Consider the following 23,532-nt stretch of genomic DNA (forward strand, 5'->3'; position numbering starts at 1 on the left):
AAATAGAGGGTTATGGGGTAGTGTGGGTTTAGTACTTTTTTAAGGATTATATGGGTTGGCACAACATGGAAGGCTGAAGGGCCTGTACTGTGCTGTAGTGTTCTATGGTTCTATGTTCCACAATCCCCCAAGGCAAACCCACATACTTTCTTAACACTGATCCATCAAGCAAGTTGCTATTCTGACCTACCTGTCCAAGGATTGCACTGTATGCTGCCACTGCTGAGAAACAACTCATGTCTGCAGGCCTCCCTGCCTTTCCTATGGTTGGATGCTGGTTGGCAGGCATTTGTTGGGATCTCTCGTACATTTGGACAGATATTAAGACTTCATTTTTTTCTAATGCTTAGAATTATTTTCTTAAATTTTGCACTCATTTTTGAAATCTGCTAATTGTTTTCAGCACTTTTTTCCTATAAATGAAGTGAATGTGAAGTAATTAATTTATCTGCCCTAATCTCCAGTTTCAGAATATAATTTTCTAGTGAATATCATTTCATTAGTTCACCTTCACCTTACATTTACTATTTCAAATCTTATAAAAAATTCTCTTTGCTATCATGTACTTGTGTTGCATTTTTCTCTCATCGAATCCAAAGTTTGAATGAATTTGATTTTTGTAGTAGTTTGCATCAGAGACTGGTTCACAAATTCATTTGCCTTTAAACTGCAGGAATGCACATCCTTGATGCTCTGGTACCAATGTGTGCATATATTTTTATGTGTTCTTTACCTTTTGAGATTTTTTTTGTTTAGAGTGCATCAAAGCACCTTCCTTTCTTAGGGTCATCTTTAATACCTCACTTTATTGTTGGAAAAAATTGTTTAGCTTAAAACATTCTGCATGTTCCTATTTTGATGTAGTTGGCTCATGTAAGATGGGGGTGCTGGGAGTAGAAACCACATAATTATTTACTAACCTTCTGGATACTGTAGTAGAATTAAGTTACATGCAGTGTTTGTAATATCCTTTAATTATAAAGTCACAGTTTTAAAGAATATACAGTCGGCCCCCAACCGCGGATTGGGAAAACACAGAAGTTCTCTCTCCAGCACTTGTTGTTTGAACATGTACATTTTTTTTCCTTGTCATTATTCCCTAAACAATACAGTATAACAACTATTTACATAGCATTTACATTGTATTAGGTATTATTAGTAATCTAGAGATGATTTAAAGTATACAGGAGGATGTGCGTGGGTTATTGTGGATTGGGATCGAAAAAAATCGGAAGTTCTCTTAGTAAGTCGGAACAGGTACATCCGGTATTATTTAGCGTCAATTAGTCAAATGTTTGCCTTAATATATAGTATATATTTTATCTTTCTATGTATATAAAACACTTAAGAAACATATGTATTTTATTAATTCAACCACTGCGTTGCTTAGTAATAATTGTAGCTTTCATCAGGGCAGGGCCTTCACGTGTTCCATTATTCTCACTTTATCCTTTAAAATTGTTTTGATCGTTGACCTACTGTAGCCTAACGCTTTTCCAGTGACCGATGGCGTTTCACCTCTTTCCAATCGCTTTATTATTTCCACTTTATTTTCAATCGTGATCGCTTTCTGGAACAGAAACACTGAGGGCAGCGGGTCCTGAGATCCGCTGCGTCCTAAAATCTACTGCACTGAGACAGGTTAAATAAGGTCCAGAGCTCTGCCGGGTCCTAAAGTCCACCGACTTGAGCATCCACGTTTTTTGGTATCCGTGGGGGGGGGGGGGGGTCCCAGAACCAATCCCCCGCGGATAAGGAAGGCCGACTAACTGTTTTAAGTGTCATTGTAATTCCAGGTAAATGAAAGACTTATGTATTTTCTTTCAAAAATAGGCAGAAAAAAAATTGAAATGTGATGCAGCTGACTTGCGCCTTGATATTGATCGACGCAGAAAAGAGAAAAGTAAAGAACGTGAAGGTTCACTAGAATCCAGTACATCAAAGAAACTTTCCTTAGAAAAACCAGGGAAAGACCAAAAAGAGTACAAAGATGTCAAGTCCTTAAAGGAGGGAAGGTGAGATTGTCTTTTTAAACTTTTTCTGTTGTTAATTTACACATCATTTATTTTAGCCTGGAGTTTGGCATTTCCTTGTAGTTGGATGAATATCATGTTTTCAAATGCAGATCTTTCAGTACAAACAATCTGGAAATAGTCTGTCAACTTTGTAAATGGCAAATTAACTCAAATGTGAAATTTTATGTGGTATTGTACTTAATGTCAGAATTCTTTGCCTTTCAATATTTTTATTAATAATATTGTACAAATACAAATACAAAATTCATAAGGATACAAGTAATACAAATTACATTTAAATCACAGTAATATGATCACAGTATCCCATATTCCAAATCAATCATGTAGAAAAAAAGATTGAATTATGAAATGGAATGAAATAAAATAATTGTATTTTATTAAAGAAAAATCTACCCCCACTACCAAAATGAGCTGGTTGGTGGGAAAAAAAAGAGAGGAAAAAAAATGCCTTGCCATATGATATATTAATAAAGGCTCAGACCCATAATTTAATAACAGTTCAAAGATTATGAAAATAACTTCGAAAGGGTCCCCATAACATTAGAAAATCATGTTTAGAATCAGAAATCAAACAACGAATCTTCTGTAGATCAAGGCATAACATAATTTCAGATAGCCATTGAACATGAGTGGGTGGGGCATCCACCTTCCATTTGAGCAAGATCGCCCTCCTGGCCACAAGAGACATTAGATGGCTTAAGTTTTGTAATACTATCCTCAACAGTGCCAAACATGGCAGTCAAGGGATTGGGTTTAAAACTAACATTAAAAAGTACAGAAAAAGTTTGAAATACATCTGTCCAAAACTTTTCAAGGTTCGGACATGTTCAAAACATATGAATTAGTGTGGCCACTCCATTAGTGCATCTATCACAGCAGGGGGAAATATCTGCGTAGAAACGAGAGAGCTTGACTTTAGTCATATGAACTCTATGTACCACTTTGAATTGTAATAAAGAATGACGAGCACATAATGATGAAGAATTAATTTTAAAATACTCTTCCAGCTGTCTTCAGATATGAAAATCTGTAAATCCTTTTCCCAGTCTCCTTTAATTTTATCTAAAGAGGCCTTTTCCAGTCCCAACAGCAGACCGTAAATGTAAGCTATTGAACAGTTGTCAAAGGGTTTCAGATTAAAAATTGTATACTTATCTGGACTTGTAGGAAATGTATGTACGAAATATTCCGTTCTGGATATATTACATTAACCACGAGAATTGCCCTATATGGGTTTCTTTGGAATTCAACTCTGTTATGAAATTTTCCATTATTTCTTTACTTGCATCCTCGCTTCCTTTATCCTTAAATAAACTAACTGACAATGTGGTGGTCAAACATACTTTGAGGATTTGGTTACAGTTTAGAAAACATTTTGGTTTATTAAGATTCTCCCTCTTGAGTCCCATCTTTTCTAATTGTTTTTTTAAACCACCTTTAATTGACCTATCTTTTAAAGAATAGGATAGATTAGGTATTAAATGATTTCAGGATTTGTTTGATGGAGGGAATCTCTCCTCTTTTGTGCAACTTTCAACGAGATTTAACCTTTCCAATACTCAATTTTTTTCCCGATACTTACAGATTAGAGATTTTTTAAAAAGAATTCTTTGCCAAGTTGCATTTATTTAGAGAAGAGAATAATGGGAAAATGGAATTTTCAATTGTCTTGTCTGTATCTTTAATAGTTGTTTTAGTTAATTTGTTTATGGTATTATATTGGTAGTGACAATTAGATTTTCTGATAATGAGTGTGTGATCTTTGTGCCATTTGAGATTTTTATTAATAATGTTTCCTTCAGCAAGTATAGAAATAAAGATCAGGATCATTCCAGTTGCTCATCATCACCTTCACCTTCACCTGAACCTCATGAAGATAGAGAAGTCAGAAAAGAAAGGGATGATGGACCAACTGGCTTTAAGTCGTTCCAAGGACATACAGATAGTGCAGTTTTTCAAGGGCGAGGAAGATCCAGAGGAAATTTTGTAAGTGAAGCATGGTGTTGAATAGGTTTATTAATCAGCAATTAATATTTTAATGTTTTTTAATTTACTAAATGATTAAGCATTTTCCGCTTAATTTAATTCGACAACTAATCGCTTAAAATTTCTTTCAATTTTGAAGCTTCATTTGGATTAACTACTGAATCTGGTCATTACTAACTTTTGCAAATTTTTAAATTAAGTTCAGAATGATGTTTAACTTTGTATAAATCATTAAGGTTTTATTTTCATTTGAAGCAGGAGATGGTTTATTGACTTAATCTGGACAAGAAAATGAAGGAAAACTATTAAATAAAGTTTAAAAAAAAATCATTTAACAGAGCACTTTTAATGGAGATGTGTGGCACGTGGCCAAGTGGTTAAGGTGTTGGACTAACAATCTGAAGATCGTGAGTTCGAGCCCCAGCCAGGGTAGCGTGTGTGTCCTTGAGCAAGGCACTTAACCACACATTGCTCCAGTCCACCCAGCTGAAAATGGGTACCGGCAAAAATGCTGGGGGTTAACCTCGCGATAGACTGGCGTCCTATCCGGGGGAGAGTCTCGTACTCTCAGTCGCTTCACGCCACGGAAACCAGAAATAAGCACTGGCCTGATGAGCCTATATGGCTCGGGACAGACTTTAACTTTTAATGTAGATAAATGCCAAAGTGTTTTAAAAATACTATTATGAATGGAAATGATTGCTAAGACAATTAATAATAATAAGATTGTAACACCAGGGAGGTGAGCTTTTATGAAGCTCTTGAGAAGCAGTGAGAGTTCAGAATGGTAAATCCAGAATATGGGACTTGGCTAGGAACAGAAATTTATTTAGTTTAATACGTACAAAATGCTGAGGAACTCAGCAAGTCAGGCAACATCTATAGAAAGGAATAAATAAATGATGTTTTGGGTCAAGACCCTTTATCGGGGCTGGAAACGAAGAGGGGAAGAAGCCAGAATAAGAACGTTGGTGGAGGGAAAGCTAGAAGGTGATAAGTGAAGCCAGGTGGTGGGGGGGGGGGGGGGGGGGGGGGGGAGGTGGAATAAGTGAGAAGCTGGGAGGTGTGATAGGAGAGGAGAGTGGACTGTGAGAGAAAGGGAAGAAGAGGGGTCCAGGCAGGTGTTAAGAAATAGGAGGGGAGCTAGAGTGGGGAGTGGGAAAAGGGGGAGAAATTACAGGACATTAGAGAAATAAATAATCATGCCATCAGGATGGATACTATCCAGATGGGATATGAGGTGTTGCTCCTTCAAATTTAGAATGGCCTCATTGTGGCAGTAGAGCAGGCCATGGACCGACATGTCAGAATGGGAATGCGGGTTGGAATTAAAATGGTGGACCACAGTGAAATCTTGCTTGTTGTGGATGAAGCGACGGTGCTTGATAAAGCAGTCCCCCAATTTATGTCAGGTCTTACCAATACAGAGGAGGCCATATCAGGAGCACCAGATACAGCAGATGACCTCAACAAACTTGCAGGTGAAGTGTTGCCTCACTTGGAAGGAAAGTTGGAGGGATCCTGAATGGAGGTGACAGTAAATAGGGATTACTCACTCCTGAGGGATGAGGTGAATGGGCAGGATAGCACTTTTTCTGCTTGCAGGGTTAAGTGCTAGGAGCCATCTCATTGGCTCTTCACACAAACCTGGAACATTTAGATATCAAAGATGCATACATCAGGATGCTCTTTATCCACTACAGCTCAGCATTTACTACCATCATCCCCTCAAAACTAATCAGTAAACTCAAAGACCTTGGCCTCATAACCCTTTGGGTAATTGAATCCTAGATATCCTCCTAGTAGACAGTTTGGATTGGCAAAAACATTTCCATCACAATCAGCACTGGAGCACCACAGGGATGCGTGCTTTGCCCCCTGCTCTACACACTTTACACCTATGACTTTGTGGCTAAATACAGCTTCAACACCATATACAAGTTTGCTGATGACACCACTGTTGTGGGGCTGTATCAAAACTGTTGATGAATCAGCATACAGGAGGGAGACTGAAAACTTGGCTGAGTGGTGTAATAACAACCACCTCTCACTCAATGTCAGTAAGACCAAAGAACTGATTGTAGACTTCAGGAGAAGGTAACCAGAAGTAAAATAAGCCAGTAATCTTCGGAGGATCAGTAACTTTAAATTCCTGGGTGTCACTATCTCAGAGGACCCATCCTGGATCCATCATATAAATATAATGTGGAGATTTGACATGTCATCAAAAGTCTTGGCAAACTTCTGTAGCTGTGTGGTGGAAAGTGTGCTGACTGGCTGCATTATGGCCTGGTATGGGAACACCAATGCCTTTGAATGGAAAATCCTACAAAAGTTGGTGGATTCAGCCCAGTACCTCACTGGTAAAACTCTCCCAACCATTGAGCACACCTACATGAAACATTGCTGTAGTAAAGCAGCATCCATCAAAGATCCTCACCACCCAGATTTTGCTCTTTTCTCGCTGCTGCCATCAGATAGAAGGTACAAGTACCTCAAGACTTGCACCACCAGTTTCAAGGACTACACATTCTACTTCTGGTGTTCCCACAACCAATGGTCTCACTTTAAGGACTATTTATCTTGTTATTTCATGCTCATTATTTTTTTTTTAATATTTGCATTTGCATAGTTTGTTGTCCATTGATCCTCTTATAATTACAGTTCTATAGATTTACTAAGTATGCCCACAGAATAAGAATCTCAGGTTTGTATGTGATGACATGTATGTACTCTGATAATAAATTTTACTTTGAACTTTGAGGTAGATTAATGGAGAGGGACAAATTTGCCAAGGGAATCAGAGAGAGAGTGATCCTTGCGGATAGTGGTGGGAGGATCTGTTTCGTTTTGGTGAACTGACAAAGGCTGTGGAGATATCTGTATTTGTTGTCTTTCTGAAGGTGTTTAAATTTCTAGAGACATGATTTTTTTAAAAATCTAGTAAATCCTTGCTCTCGGTAATCTACCCTGCAAGACTTCTCATTCTTTGTCATTTCTACCAGCTGTAACACAATTCCATCATTAGCCATGTCTCCCCATCACCCCTATCTGCCTTCTGCAGTGACCACTCCTTCTTTCAATCTTTGCCCTGCAACTGCAAGAAGTGCAAGACCAAAGACCTAAACAATCCTTATAGGTGAGACAAAGATTCATGTGCACCTTCTCCAACCTTGCCTATTGCATTTGCTGCCCATGGTATGACCTACTCTACACTGGTGAGACTTAAGTACAGACCAGGCAACCAATTTACAGAGTACTCATGTTCTGTTTGCAGTAGCCACCTCAAACTCCTATACTTTAACAAATTCCCTTCCCATTCCCACACTGACCTGGGTGTCCTCGACATTTTTCACTGGCTGGGTGAGGTTCAGTGCAAACTAGAGAGACAATGCTTTATACTCCACCTGGTAGGAACACTGAATTTCAGGTAATCTGCAATCTCATATATATCCATGTAAGAAAAACGCTTGCTAGATACATTTATTTACTATTTATTTTTAGGGTTAGGATTAAGAAACCTTCAAACTAACATGCAAATTAAATAGACTGTAGTAAAAGTTAGTGGTTTCTGTTAAATGAATCAAGAAACATGCAAGGAAGTTGAACATTTGTGTGAATAAATGAATGAAAAGATTAGAACACTTAAGAGCAATGTAAATAGTTTTGTTTCAATAATGTAAATTAGGTAGCTAATCAGTATGGTTCCTATTTTCTCATACTACCTTCAAACTTATTGGCTTTGGTTTTTCATCTTTACACCCCATCACCTCTCAACTAATTTCTCACTTTCTGAAATATTTGCAGATATTGCTAATTGGACATGTCTAACAGATTCTATGCTTTGAATATTTAGCAGTTTCGAATAAAAGGTGGCAGAGGGAGAGCCAGGGGAGCTTTCTCTGGTTTGAGTACTGTTTCCACCACTACTACAAATCCAAATTTTCAAAAGCGATCCAAGGAGGAGGAGTGGGATCCTGAATATACTCCAAAGAGCAAGAAATACTTCTTGGTGGGTAGGGTCATTGTTCTTTACAATTTGCTGTTTTCTATTCCTCCCTTCAACCACCCCACAACAACAAATGTTGCCACGCACACTTTCTCATATTTAGTTCATACTGATTTATTGGTTAAACTGGGATTTTATTAATGTTCATATTTAAAATGGTAAATCAGTTTTTAGCTCCTCTCATTTATATCCATTATATTTTGTACTCAGTCATTGAGAGACACTGCACAGTACTGTGATCAAAAAGACTTGAAATGCCAGTGCAGAATTATTAGGCAGATTTTGAAAAATATGCAAAATTCTAAAAAATTGCTATGCAAACATTTAAGAAAACTATTTACCAGCATCAATGTTGCTGCTATAATGCATGAATCATCAAATAAGGTATGTTTCCAGGATGGCTAAAATTCTTCAGATCTTTCTGGTGACATTTTATATTTTTGAACTATTTTAATCTTGTAAAGTAGAAATTACCTTCCATTCTAATATTTGAACTTGCTGATGGTTGCTGAATTTTCAATTCTTCATTTGTTCATTCATGTTCCAAGAAGTCTCTTCATATATTTATGGCTGCCTGATTTTGACCTAAGATGGCTCATCTGCAACATTCTGCTTAGTGGCTCCCTATGGCTACTCAGATGCATATTTACCTAAGCTTGCAGGAGCTGATTTATGTTTGAAGAACTAGTTTAGATTGTTACAGTTTTTGGTGCACTTTATAATACTGATATGCATGTGCCTTTTCTTACTTGTCTGAGTATATTATAATTTGGGGAATTCCAGAAGAAAAGACATAACCTGATAAAATGGTGAAGTGTTTCCTCTCTTTTCTCTTCATGGTAGCATGATGACAGAGATGATGGGGTGGATTACTGGGCCAAAAGGGGAAGGGGGCGAGGTACTTTTCCAAGAGGACGTGGGCGATTTATTTTCAAAAAATCGAGCAGCAGTCCAAAGTGGACACATGACAAATATCAGGGAAGCGATGAAAAGGAGGAAGAAAATGGAGGAATAGAAGATGAAGAGGAGAGAAAGGACAGACACAAAGAGTAAAAGGTATACCTTTTGATGAGAGCTGGATTAATGCTTGGATTTTCTAAGATTTGTATTTAAAGATGCCTAGACAAGCATTATTTTCTTTATATATGTATTTCACTGCACTTTCACCTAAATTTGGGAGGAAAGGTAGTCCAACCCACAAACCCATCCAAATAGAAATCTTAGTCATCCTTTAAGGTAATTGTCAGAGATCTATCCATCGAAGGGAGAGCACTGGTAGCAGGGCTCAAATTAAGATTATTTCAGTTTGATAAAATAAACTTTAGTTATTAATAACTATTCATCAAGAATTTTGCCATATATAAAGGTAGTGGTATACCATGTTTAGGTATGTTTCGTAAGTGTAATTCAACAATCTTATATCTGAATTCAGTTAAGGATTTATGCAGACAGTAGTTTTTAGGCTGTAATGCTAAGATATGTTCATGCCTTGTCAGCAGAAACATGACTGTCTTCACATCATTTAGACAAATGTTTGCATGAACTTTGAAAATTGGTAACTTGTTTTGAATAACAACAGAACGATTTCCAAGATTCAATTCATAAGATTCAATCCAGTTTATTGTCATCAATGTTTAACTCTTGTCCAGAGCTTAAAATATTCCACGGTCATGTTGTTTCCAAAACATGAGATGCTCGCTTAAGGTCAATTGGAGTTTGTGCAGAGTATCACAATGATCTGATAGTTGTACAATACAGTTCACAGCTCACTAAATACTAGCTGTTGTGGTATGTATCACATTCTGAAACAGCAACAACACTAGCAGACCTTTGAGTAACCTTGGGAATGATCATTTTCAGAGATGTAAATTGTCTGGGAACCTTGTGTGTGAAAATGGGGTTATCAATTTGTTGATTTATTTATGATATCTAATCGTGTTGGAAACTTAAGTTGGTATGACTGGCATCATTTATCAGTAATGTTTCTACAAATATAAACAAAGTTCAGAGCTTATTTTTGATATTATATAGTCTGCAATGCCAAATTTGCAGTTAGCATCCCTTGTACAAATTTTGGCATATGCTATCGGTCAAAACCAGTATTATTTATATACAATGGTGAAAATTGAAATAAAATTTAGCCTTTTGACAAGAATGTAACATTAGTTCATTTTATACTAATGTTTGCTTGATATTCTAGTCACATTGATCCTAATTATTTTCTAGATTCATTAGATGGTTGCCATAAGTAGAAGCAGATTAGTTTAAATATGCAAAGAACTCTGTATCTGCTCAAAATTTGTTTGTGACATAGTAAAACTAGGCAGAGCATGTGTCCAAAACTAATGTTTTCTTCATTTACATAGCAGCCTAAATATACTTAAAGGATTTGTTGAGGAAATAAGGGTATTTTGGTGATTCCTTAAAAAGCAGAATTACAAGATGGCTCCTCCTACCATCATAGTACAAGTTGGTCCTTCAGCATCTTGCTGTTCAATATATTAGAAACATAGAAAACATACAGCACAATACAGGCCCTTGGGCCCACAATACTGTGCCGAACACGTATGCACTTTAGAAATTACCTAGGGTTACCTATAGTCTTCTATTTTTCTAAGCTCCATGTAGCTATCCAGGAGTCTCTTAAAAGACCCTAAATTGTATCTGCTTCCACCACCGTCGCCAGCAGTCCATTCCACACACTCACCACTCTCTGCATAAAAAAACTTACCCCTGACATCTCCTTTGTACCTACTTCTAAGCACCTTAAAACTATGCCCTCTCGTGTTAGCCATTTCAGCTCTGGGGGAAAAAACCTCTGACTATCCACATGATCAATGCCTCTCATCATCTTATACACCTCTATCAGGTCACCTCTTATCCTCCACCACTCTATAAGGCATGCTCTCCAATCCAGGCAACATCCTTGTAAATCTCCTCTGCACCCTTTATATAGATTCCACATCCTTCCTGTAGTGTGGTCACCAGAACTGAGCACAGTACTCCAAGTGGGGTCTGACCAGGGTCCGATATAGCTGCAACAATATCTCCTGGCTCTTAAACTCAATCCCACGGTTGATGAAGGCCAATGCACCATATGCCTTCTTAATCACAGAGTCAACCTGCACAGCAGCTTTGAGTGTCCTATGGAGTCAGACCCCAAGATCCCTCTGATCCTCCACACTGCCAAGAGTCTTACCATTAATTCTATATTCTGCCCATATTTGACCTACCAATATTGAAGCACATGAATCTCCTGAAACACTCACACATTCTTCTTCTTTATCCTCACTTAGCATTTGTTATTTATCTACAATACTAATTCATTTACTGGTGCTCATATTTTTAGTCTCAATTTCTCAGTTCTTTCACTCAACCACTGCCTTCTAGGTCCCAGTTTTGGATTTGCCTCATGGGAGGGGTAGGAAGCTACTGCAGTACCACAACGTTTAGAAGCTTGTTGGTTTTCTGTCTTTTTGTGGGGGGGGGGGGTGGGTGGGAAGAACTTACTTTGAGGGCATATTGTTCAAAACATATCAGCATTACATTTGACACAATGGATCTAGCAGCATGTGCTGCACTATTGAATGTTTGGCAACCTACTTACTATAAAGTTTAGAAGATAAATAAATTTGTAAAATAGGGATAACAAAATGCTACAGTACACATAGATTGGTAAAGTTACATTAACGTGTCTCTTAGTTCAAAGTAATTATTTAAGTGCTGGTAATATTGTGCAATTATGTAGTTACATTTGTGTTAACAATAGACAATAGTGTTGAATTTTTAACTCCAAATAATGGTTATTCAGTATCTTTTTCGCACTAGCTATCCAATATTTCTCAAGGGTTGAGTTTATTTAAATATCTGTTCAGCAATATTGTAGTGTTTTATTGTACTGAATTATATTGGTCGGCTATTGATAAGACTGGAATATTTGACAAAATATGTACCGGTACTTTACTTTTTATTAATTGTTATTGTTTGCCATCATTTTAACCATGTTTACTGTAAAACTAAACAGGTTGTTTTATATTCATTTCAATAATTAACTACATAGTCATTACAATGGGAAAGTGTTGAATAAGTTGGAATTTTTCTTGTTCATAGCAATTAGTATAATCAAGAATCATGCTCAAATTTGTGTGGTAATGATTTATAACTGTTGAAGAGAATGACCATGGGTAAACATCACTATACTTAACTGTAGTAATGATGGAAAAATCATTTAAAAAGTTCAGATTATCGGATGAAGTGTGTTGGAAGACAGCAGCAAATAGTTTTAGTGTGCGAGCTCCATTAATACTTATAACTAGGGTTTAGACATCGTTGAACTATTAATTCTGTACACTGACACACTGGGAGATTTAAATCTTGAAAATAAATTCCAAGAAAATAATGCCTCCAACTATTACAATGGAAAACTTCAAATTCAACAACTTAAATGTGGTAGATGGTACTCAGTATAATTCTGCATGCATTCAGTTTTTCCTTTTGTTTCACAGGAACACCACATTTAAACCTGTTTCGCCACAGAAAATGAAATGAGCCCCTTGGTTGGAATTATACGAGTGGATTATCCATCTCCTGTTATTTACTCACCTTTTGATTTATTGTAAGATGTTAGCCTTTAAATTAATTTCTAACATTAATTGTAAAGTCTTGTAAACCAGAATTCAAAATTTCAAGTTTTGAAGGGTACAAATGTGCGACTTGTCTGCCTTAATTGTTGGCTACTAACTATCTATTGAGTATATAGCAGTATTTTTTTAGATGCTGATAACTGCATGGCTGGTTGATGTATGGCATAAAAGCACATTTTAGACAATAAACATCTTGCATTTGGAGAAAAACATGTTTTTCAATGTCATTGACTATCCTTGGTTCTTTTGTTCTCTGCTTCCTAAATAATATCTGCTTACTGAAACATTTGTCTGGTCTCTTTCTTGTATATTGTTTATCATTCAGTCCAGCCAATGAATTTCTGGTGCTCTTATGTAACTTCTCACTAGTTAAAGTTAGGCTGATTGTGTTTGTTTCTGTCCAGTTAGATAATTATTTGCTTGCATTCATGCAAAATAAGTAGGGTTCATAAAATAAAGTGATAAAGTATGTAAATTAATTGTCACTACTTGGGAATTCAAACATATTGTGTAGATTTCATTGGGTGTTGCAAATCATGTAATTAGACAGATATCAGACTGCAGATTCAGCTGTCAAAATATGCATGGATACAGTGCAAGATTCTTTAGTGTTAGGAGAAATGAAGTCTAGAACCATTTCTATAGTTATAATTTACTCAAAAGAACTAGTAGTGATAGGTTGTATGGTTAATTGAATAGAATACAGGTAGTTAGAATCTTAAAATAACTAGGTACATGGGCAGCACACTGGTGCAGCAAATAGAATTGATGGTTCACAGCATCAGAGACCTTATCGGCCCATCACCCCTCTCTGGTGCTCCTCTCCCTCTCCTTTCTTCCTTTGTCTTCTACCCTCTTCTATCAGATTCCCCAGCTCTTTACTTCACCCCTATCCCCCACCCCCTAGTGTCACCTATCACTTACCACCTTGTATTTCTTCCTCCCCCCCCCCCCCCCGCCCACCTTCTTGCTATGACGTCTCATTTCTCCCCAGTCCTGATGAAGGATCCCGGTCCAAAATGTCGACTGTTCGCTCTTTTCCATAGCTGCTGAGTTCCTCCAGCATTTTGAGTGTGTTGCTTGGATTTCCAGCATCTGTAGATTTTGTGTTTGTGATTGGAGACCTGTTTTTAGTTGTGACTGGCTCCTCCCTGTGGAGACTGCATGTTTTCTGAGTGACCATGTGGGTTGAGAATCTGAGTGCTGTGGTATCCTCTCACTGTAGAGATACGTAGGTTGATAGGTTAATCACTACTGTAAATATTGTCCATAATATAGGTGAGTAATAGAATCTGAGGTGAGACAGTAATGTATGGAGAACGAATGGGATTAATATTATTAGTATAAATAGGTGTTTGACGGTCATCGTGGATTTTCAAATTAAGCCCAAACATAAAAATACACCAGGTAAGACATGATGTAATTAAACCATGGGGGAAAATATATGTCACTAACAGTGTAAGAAATGCAGTGACTATTATAGCAACATCTGTGTTGCCATTGAGAGCCACCCTACCTCCCCACAACACTTTCCCACATTGAACAGTGGAAATCTACAATCAGTGGCCACTGAATGTATGTTTGTGGTTTTTTGCTGTAGCTCATCTACATCGGTGTGGGACATGTTGTGCATTCAGTGATGCTGTTCTGCACACCACTGTTATAACATGAGATTACTTGACTTACTATTGCCTTGCTGTCAGCTTGAGCCTGTTTGGACTTCTCCTCTCACCTCTCTCATTAACAAGGTGTTTATACCTCCAGAACTGCCATTCATTGGATGTTCATTGTTTTCACACCATTCTCAGTAAATTCTAGAGACTGCTGTGTATGAAAATCCCAGTAGATCAGCAATTTCTAAGATATTCAAACTACCGTGTTTAGCATTAAAAATCATTACACAAAGTCGCTTGGATCATACTTCCTCCCTGTTCTGATGTTTGATCTGAAGAACAACTAAATCCCTTGACCATGTTTACATGCTTTTATGTACTGTGTGTCTGCCACATGACTGGCTGCTTAAATATTTGAATTAATAAACAGGTGGTGTACCTTATAAATTGGCCACTGAGTGTATTGTACACTTTATTAGGATAGGACTGAGGAATAACGATAATGATTTTCAGACTTTAGGAGAATGCTAGTGAGGCCTTGATATGCTCCTCAATCCTAAGGGACTGTCTCAAGGGAATATATAAATGTTTACTATAAGAAGTTTCTGCAAGTGGAAACCATTAAGATATTGATATAATACCTTCACCCCTCTATCTTTAACCCTACCTGGCTTACAGGTGTCCAGAACTTCAGTCATTTTGCATTTTAGAAAAGAATAATTCATGTTAAATTAACTACAAATCCTGAAGGCCATGGATGTAACCTGTGACCAGAGAAAAGCCTGGAAAAAAGTAATTGGATCTCACCACCTCCTAAGCTACATGGGGATGCAAAACTGCATGCCCATGCCATTACACTATATGTAGAAGTGCCCGCAATTCTCATTTGGTCTCGGTGGATACTTCAGAACCCACGTGGAAGTGTCATCCTTTATCCCAATTCTTTTTCCTTGGTGAAATAGCTTGTTTTCTTGGCTTAGCTTTAGGAAGATTATCAGGCAGATTCAGGATTTCTCCTACTTCAATACCACGATAAGGGAAATCGTGACCTATAAAATGAGAGTACATGATTTAAGTATTCAAAACTGATTATTCTCTCTTTACTCAAAGTACTCTTATCTATTCAAGTGTTGCCATTTTCATTCAGCCTACTAAGATATGGTTAGTGATTTCATTTTGCAATTCACCGAAACTGGCATTGTGAGCCTGTCTGAAGCCCATACGACCTGCTCTGCTCATGTCCTTTGTGCCTTGGTTGGAGCAACAGTAGGTGCTCCTGCTCATATGAAATCAACAGGACTTCCCTCATGCTCACGTTAGTGTTGGAAGGAATCACTTCATTCACATTATCTGAATAGTTAAATATCTGAAACCCCAAAGATGCAGATTTTGTCTTAGATTCATTTAAGAAAATTTGCCCTAAAGGCAGCTATTAAAATCAAAGTAAGATAACATTTACATCCATTATTATGCATCCTTGGGTTCTGCAGAAAACAAATACTTGGTTCAGATCATACTCCATCTGGTTTGGTTCCAATGTATCAGAAAATATTGAGTATCAATACTGCTAAACATGAAAGGAAGTGAAAATAAAACAGGGAAGCAGAGTCATTCACCCATAACATTTGTTGGGGAAACTAAAATAACAGGAAGACTTGGCAATGTGTAGTAGGTCTGATGAAAGTTAGTGGAGGCAAAGGGGAGCCAGTTTGGTAATTGCATTTGAATTTCCAAAAAAGCATGCAGAAATTCATTTTAGTGTGGATCAACTAGCAAACACAAAATAGTAATTGGGAATAAACAGATCATTTTCAGAAAATGACTATGTAACTAGAGAAATTTCTCAGGATCAGTGTTGGGATCTTGGCTATTTATATATTAATGACCTTGAAGGTACTAAGAAACAGAATCAGGTTTATTAACACTAGCACGGGTGTGAAATTTGTTAACTTAGCAGCAGCAGTTCAATGCAATACATGATATAGAAGAAAAATAAATAAGCAAATCATTTACAGTATATGTATATTGGAGATTAAAAATTGTGCAAAAACAGAAAGAATACATATTGAAAAAGTGAGGTAATGTTCACAGGTTCAATGTCCATTTAGGAATCAGATGGCAGAGGGGAAGAAGCTGTTCCTGAATTTCTGAGTGTGTGCCTTCAGGCTTCTGTACCTCCTGCCTGATGGTAACAGTGAGAAAAGGGCATGCCCTGGATGCTGGGGGTACTTTACAATGGACGCTGCTTTTCTGAGACACCACTCCCTAAAGATGTCCTGGGTACTTTGTGGCTAGTACCCAAGATGGAGCTGACTAAATTTATGACCCTCTGCAGCTTCTTTCGGTCCTGTGCGGTAACCCCCCTCCCCCATACCAGACAGTGATGCAGCCTGTCAGAATATTCTCCACGGTACACCTATAGAAGATTTTGACTGTTTTTGTTGACATATAAAATCTTTTCCAACTTTTAATGAAGTACAGTATGTCTTGCCTTCTTTATTACTGCTCCGATATGTTGGGGACCAAGTTAGATCTTCAGAGATCTTGACACCCAGGAACTTGAAACTGCTCACTCTCTCCTCTTCTGATCCCTCTATGAGGATTGGTAAGTGTTCCTTCGTCTCACCCTTCCTGAAGTCCACAATCAGCTGTTTCGTCTTCTTGACATTGAGTGCAAGGTTGTTGCTGTGACACCATTCCACTAGTTGGTATATCTTGCTCCTGTACACCCTCTCATCTCCATCTGAGATTCTACCATCAATGGTTGTATCAGCAAATTTACGAAGTCTAATTCTTCATTTTTTTGCTAAACATCAGAAAATAAGAGGACATGTTCTAGAAAGGTAAATGAATGGGTTAAAAGGTGGCAGATAGTGTAAGAAATTAGATTTTATATCTTTGGTAGGATGACTAACTAGCATGTGGGTTCAACAAGTAATTAAGGTGGCAAACAAGGTTAAACTTTATAGTAAATGCAAGAGTACAAGATTGAGCACATGGGCAGTGGATGTTGTTTATATCGACATTATCAAGGTTCTTGACATAATTCCTCATAGGATATATGTTTGGAAGATTAGATTACAAGACCATATATAGGAGCAGAAGCAGGCCATTCGGCCCATCGAGTCTGCTCCACCATTCAATCATGGGCTGATCCAATTCTTCCAGTCATCCCCACTCCCCTGCCTTCTCCCCATACCGTTTGATGCCCTGGCTAATCAAGAACCTATCTATCTCTGCCTTAACTGCACCCAATGATTTGGCCTCCACGGCCACTTGTGGCAACAAATTCCACAGATTTACCACCCTCTGACTAAAGTAATTTCTCAGCATCTCTGTTCTAAATGAACGTCCTTCAATCCTGAAGTCGTGCCCTCTTGTCCTAGAATTCCCTACCATGGGAAATAACTTTGCCATATCTAATCTGTTCAGGCCTTTTAACATTTCATAACATTAACATAATAGCTCAATATAATATTTACATGACTTTGACAGTATACATCCCTTTCGTTGTTTTGTACATTTATTGCATTATGTATTTGATATAAATTCTCCTGATTTGTATCTCTTCATTGTTTTAAAAAAATCAATTAAAAAAGTTGAAAATTTTAAAAATGAACATTTCGAATGTTTCTATGAGATCCCCTCTCATCCTCTTGAACTCTAGGGAATACAGCCCAAGAGCTGCCAGACATTCCTCATTCGGTAACCCTCTCATTCCTGGAATCATTCTCGTGAATCTTCTGTGACCCTCTCCAATGTCAGTATATCCTTTCTAAAATCAGGAGCCCAAAACAGCACACAATACTCCAAATGTGGTCTCATGAGTGCCCTATAGAGCCTCAACATCACATCCCTGCTCTTATATTCTATACCTCTAGAAATGAATGCCAACATTGCATTCGCCTTCTCCACCAGCGACTCAACCTGGAGGTTAACCTTTAGGGTGTCCTGCACAAGGACTCCCAAGTCCTTTTGCATCTCTGCATTTTGAATTCTCTCCTCATCTAAGTAATAGTCTGCTCGTTTATTTCTTCCACCAAAGTGCATGACCATACAATTTCCAACATTGTATTTCATTTGCCACTTCTTTGCCCATTCCCCTAAACCATCTAAGTCTCTCTGCTGGCTCTTTCCTCAACACTACTCACTCCTCCACCTGTCCTTGTATAATCGGCAATTATACTGTGGCGGTGAAGAAGGCGTTTCGCTTGCTGACTTTTATCAGTCAGGGCACTGAGTATAGAAGTTGGGAATTGCAGTTATGCAAGATGTTGAAGTTGCACTTGATGTATTGGGTACAGTTTTTGTCATCCGGTTGTGGAAAAGATGTTATCAAACATAAAATGCATAAAAGGTTTACAAGTACGGCATCTGGACTTGTGGGTCTGAATCGCAAGGAGAGGTACTGTTGAATAGTACTTTATTCCCTGGAAAGTAGGAGTTTGTGAGATGACTTGATAGCGGTAGATAAGATCACGAGGGCACAGACAGGGTGAAGGGGGCCGGGCTTGATGCTGGAAACAAGAAGGTACAGGTTTAAGATTAGAAGCAAAAGATTTGTAAGGACCATAAAGGCATCTCTATGCAAAAGGTGGTATGTGTGTATTTGGAGTAAGCTGCCAAATAGTGGTTGAAGAGGGCACATTTGCAACATTTAAAAACCATCCAGATAAGTGCAAGGATAAGCGAGGTTTAGAAGGCTATGGGACAAATTCAGACGATGGGGCTAGCTCGCAGGCCAACGGTCAGCATGGATAAGATGGGCCAAAGGGTCCCAAACCATCTTCTATTACGTAATAACAGCAATTGTGTGAAACCTAATACCATGTTTTCGTCTACTTATTTAGAAAGGGATATACTGTACTTGCCTTAGATTAGACACTGTTGTCTACTATGCCACCTGTAAGTTTAATTTAGAATCAGAATCAGGTTTATTATCATTGCATGAGTCGTGAAATTTGTTAACTTACAGTACGTATTTGGTTTGTTGATCGAAACCAGAGTACCTGGAGAAATATCGAGCTGTCACAGTCAAAATTGATTCCGTGTCTCTGACTAAGCAGCACTAACTAAAGTGCCTTATGTTATCTACGAGTTACAGAACACATTCAAGGGCCAGATGGACTGTTGCATAAATCTTTTACGTTCTTGACTCACCTCTGGAATTCGCCGCTGGTCCAGGACTGGACCAAGATTGTGCTGAGGTCTGGAGCAAGTAGTCCTGGTTAAACCAAACTGCATCAATGAGTGGGTTCCGCCTACATCCCACATCTCTCTTTGTTTAGTGCGCCAGATTCGATGGTAATTCACCGCATTATACTTGATCAATTTTGTTCTCTCCGGGTAGGACAGATCTGCACACATCGTTGGTCGTTGCACTGAGAACAACTGCAAGCAAGTAAGATTTAAAAAAAAACACGAAATGTAAAACCTTTCAGATTTCCAAGACTGCATTTAAAAGTATCATATGCTGTAAAAGTCCAACAGCATTGGTGGAAAAGAGCTGTCGACCACGCCTGGCTGCTAACCGCGAGCAACGGCGCTTCCTCTTCCTCCTCGCAACAACTCGCTTCCCCATTGGTCCGCTTCGATCTCCGGTCCAAGTGACGGATCACGCGAGGTTTCACTGCCGGGTATTTCTCCTTCGGTTACTGGCTCGAAATTTGAATTTTCTTCGGAGGAAGAGTTGAGGCCGACTCTGGAGGTGAAGGTAGGTTGAGGGTAGGGGTTTCGAAGGAACGCAGGTATCCGCAAATCGGAGCAGGAGGAAGATATCTGTCTCGCAAGCCGAGCCCACCTGGTGGACTTGCTTATGCTCTCCTCTGCTTGTTCCCCAAGCCCTCCCTCATTGTAGTTGCTTTTTCAGACGGCATCCATGGTCTCTTTAAATGCCCACAACGTCTACTGGTGTGCAGAATTTAAGGGATTCTTCAGAGAAGAAATTGCAGTGTGCACACTGGGGACGCATTAGACTGCAGATGCTGGAAATCTGAAGCAATACAGAAACGCGCTGGAGGAATTCAATAGTCAGTCCACATCTGAGAAATGGACGAATCCAGATGAAAGGCCACGACCCAAAGCATCGACTATTTCCCTCCACAGATGCTGCCTGATCTGAGTTCCTTTTTTTTGTGTTAATTCCACTGGACTTCAGATTTAAATGTAGCAAGTGAAAGATTCTGTAGGTACTGGAAATTCAAAGCAACACACACAAAATGCAGGAGGAACACAAAATGTCAGGTAGCATATGTGGAAATGAAGGGTCGTTTTGAGCCATGACTGGGAGGGAAGGGGACAGAGCCAGAAAAGGAAGGTGGTGGTGGTGGGGGGGGGGGGGGGGGGAGAGGAAGGACGACAAGCTAGAAGGTGATAGGTGAGCAAGAGAAAATCTGCAGATCTGGAAACCTAAGTAACTCAAAATGCTGGAGGAACTCACAGGCCAGACAGCATCAATGGAAAAGGGTACAGTGGACATTTTGGGCCAAAACTCTTCAGCAGGTGATAAGTGAAGTCTGCGGGTGGGGAATAAACTGAGAGGTGATAGGTGAAAAAGGTAAAGGGCTGGAGAATGGACTATGGGAGAAAGGGAGGAAGGAGAGAAGAGGCACTGGGGGAGGTAATGGGCAGGTGAGAACAGCTAAGAGGCCAGAATGGGGAATTGAAGAGGGAATGGTGGGTTGAGAAAAAATTGTAGGAGGTTGTTCCTCCAACCTGTGTGTGGTCTCATCATGGCAGAAGAGGAGGCAATGGACCGAATTGACAGAACTTGAATGGAGATGAGAACTAAGATGGTTGGCCACTGGGAAATCCTGCTTTTTGTGGATGGAGAGGAGGTGCTTGACAAAGTGGTCCCCTAATTTACATCAGGTCTCACCGTTGTAGAGGAGGCTGCATTTGGAGTAGCTGACCCCAACATGTATGTAGTTAGAATCTTTTTCCCCATGGTAGGAGAATCGAAAACAAGAGGGTGTAGGTTAAGGTGCAGAGAAAAAGTTTTAGATGGGATATGAAGGGTAGGTTTTTGCAGTGATTGATTCCTAAAACATGCTGCTATAGTAGGTGGTGAAATCAGATACATTCACTACATTTAGGAGTGTTGAGACAGGCACTTGAATAGGCAAGATATAGAGGTTAAGGGCCTAATTTAGACCAATGGGATTAATGTAGATGGGTAAATAGATTGGCATAAATGAGTTGGGCAGAAGGGTCTGTTTCTGTGCTGTACAGCTCTGATTCAGCAATGTTTGGCATCTGGCTCAGTAGATGATATTACCGTGTGTGTTTCACTCATTAAGGCCTTGGTTCCTGCCCCTATATCACACTAGGAACCGTAATCCTGTGCCCCATTCACCTATTGGGACACCTGTTCTTATACCCCCTGCACAATCACACACTGGCTTCAGTAAGATCATCCGTTATTCTTCTGAGGACCAAATGTCGATCTAACATCTCGCTGCTCACGTAGAATAACTCTCATCACAGGAATTGGTCTAATGTATCTCTTTTGTACATCCTCACTCCTGGTATTTTTTTTTGTAAATTGACCAAATCAAAACAGATTCCCACTATAGTCTCACCAAACTTTGCCCAAAAGTAGTAACAATTCTCTATTTCTAAACTCTATTTGCATCACGATAAGGTCATGACTTGTTGCATGTTAACTTTTAGTGTGTTGTGCATAAAGACAGACTCCTCTATATTCCTTAATTTGTATATTTCTTACTTAGATATTGGCTTTTGATCCCTCCTACCAAAGTTCAGGAAGTCTACATTAAATGCAATTTACCAGATTTTTGTCACTCAACCTACCTATATCCTGTTGCAGAGTCCAAATATTCTCAGCGAGTTATTTTCTCTCTCAAGGTATCAAACTTGGATAACTTGTATTCTCTCTCTCCTGCTCCTGCCTCACCCCAAGACATTAATATAGGTGATAAATATTGAAGGCCAAGTTTCTCAATGTGAACAGACGATGTCTTCCTTTATTATTGGCTCTAGCATCTTGTGCACAGAGGTTTGTAGTTTCTCACGTTTACTCTCTTCCTTAAACAAGGCAGTGAGAAATGGGAAAGGGATTGGGATGTTGGGGATGGGGTTGTATGGGGAAAGAAAGGATGATGGGAAAGGTGGAAGTGAAGAGAGCTGGGGAAAATGGGAGGGCAGGGTGAAAACTAAAAAATAAAAATTGGGAACAGGGGTAAGCTATTCAGCCTGTTGAGCCTAATCTGCCTTTTGATGGGATGCCAGTTGATCCAGCATTCTTCAAGTTCACCTTTATCCATATTGTTAAGAAATCTATCAATTCAGCCTTAAGTATACCCTCACAGCTCTCTGTGACAAAGAATTGCAAAGAATTTCTTGAGAGAGATTTATTTTTCCTATAATAATAAATGACCACACTCTTGTTCTGAGACCACGTCCCATGATTCAACACACTTCTCAGCATTTATTCTGTTTAGCTCCATAGGTATCCAATGTGTTTCAATGAGATGTGAAGGTGGATAGGTGGGAGAAAATGGCAGTGTTTTGGGAAGGAGACAATGGATAGGGTGGGTTTATTTTCTTTGGAGCAGAGGAGGTTGAGGTGTGAACCTGATTGCTGTAGAGGAAATCAGATAAGATAGTAAGAAAGATTGCTTGGAATCTGGAATGCATTGCCTGGGGAGGTGGTGGAAGCAGAGGCTTGCAGAATATTTTAGAAGTTAATAGCTGAGCGGTTGAACTGCAAAAGAAGATTATAGCCAAGTGCTGGAATTATTACTTTGAATGGATGCTCGATGGTCAACATAGACGTGGTTGTGCCTATGCTTTATGATTTGAGAGGGTTGTGTGTAAGGAGACAGGTGGAGGAGTAAGAAGATGAGGAATAAGGAGAAGAAATTACTTTCCCAAAGGGGTAGTGAACCTTTGGAATTCTCTGTCTAAGGAAACTGAAGGTATTGTCATTAAGTTTATTCAATACTTAAGGGAATCAAAGGATAAGGGATTAGTGCAGGAAAAATGGTACTGAGGTAAATGTCATGAACAGCAGAGAGGACAAGGAGCTGAATGGCAAAGCATTTAATTTGTTTTCATGGTCAATAATTGGCACTGCTAGAATCAAACTTCAAAGGGGGGCATTTACTGTATTTTCTTTGCTGTAGAATGTGGCTATGTGATAAAACACATCCTAACATCCTAACTTTTGTTAAGCATTTAATGAAATGTAATGAAGTGCACTTTCTCATTGTGTTTGAATATAT

General features: G+C 38.8%; 2 protein-coding genes and 1 long non-coding RNA gene across 9 annotated transcripts in view; 2 read left to right on the top strand and 1 right to left on the bottom strand.

The window, feature by feature from the left end:
- The window catches only part of LOC140733241 (bcl-2-associated transcription factor 1-like), a 43,421-nt gene extending 30,463 nt beyond the window's left edge, over window positions 1-12,958 (top strand). For 2 of the 6 annotated variants that reach the window (XM_073056304.1, XM_073056305.1), the window contains exons 8-12: window positions 1,834-2,015; window positions 3,839-4,022; window positions 7,879-8,034; window positions 8,875-9,087; window positions 12,537-12,958. In XM_073056304.1, the coding sequence (XP_072912405.1) occupies window positions 1,834-2,015; window positions 3,839-4,022; window positions 7,879-8,034; window positions 8,875-9,084 (732 nt within the window). In that variant the 3' untranslated portion in view covers window positions 9,085-9,087; window positions 12,537-12,958. Of the gene's footprint in view, window positions 1-1,833; window positions 2,016-3,838; window positions 4,023-7,878; window positions 8,039-8,874; window positions 9,088-12,536 lie in introns of those variants that run through there. The other 4 variants (XM_073056307.1, XM_073056306.1, XM_073056308.1 and 1 more) reach the window with 4 other exon arrangements.
- A 1,784-nt stretch (window positions 12,959-14,742) lies between these two features.
- On the bottom strand, window positions 14,743-19,825 carry LOC140733244 (uncharacterized). The gene is made up of 2 exons (XR_012100247.1): window positions 19,448-19,825; window positions 14,743-15,336 (listed from the first exon to the last, which is right to left on the bottom strand). It is a non-coding gene; the product is annotated as an uncharacterized lncRNA (long non-coding RNA).
- Window positions 19,826-19,831: 6 nt separating this feature from the next.
- mtfr2 (mitochondrial fission regulator 2) overlaps window positions 19,832-23,532 on the top strand; it is a 32,089-nt gene continuing 28,388 nt past the window's right edge. Inside the window, exons 1-2 of one of the 2 annotated variants that reach the window (XM_073056311.1) lie at window positions 19,832-20,000; window positions 22,209-22,304. The gene's annotated coding sequence lies outside the window, so the exon portion shown is untranslated. The remainder of the gene's footprint in view (window positions 20,001-22,208; window positions 22,305-23,532) is intronic. The other variant, XM_073056310.1, reaches the window with a different exon arrangement.

The sequence above is a fragment of the Hemitrygon akajei genome, chromosome 9 (assembly GCF_048418815.1).
Source record: "Hemitrygon akajei chromosome 9, sHemAka1.3, whole genome shotgun sequence".
NCBI lineage: Eukaryota > Metazoa > Chordata > Chondrichthyes > Myliobatiformes > Dasyatidae > Hemitrygon > Hemitrygon akajei.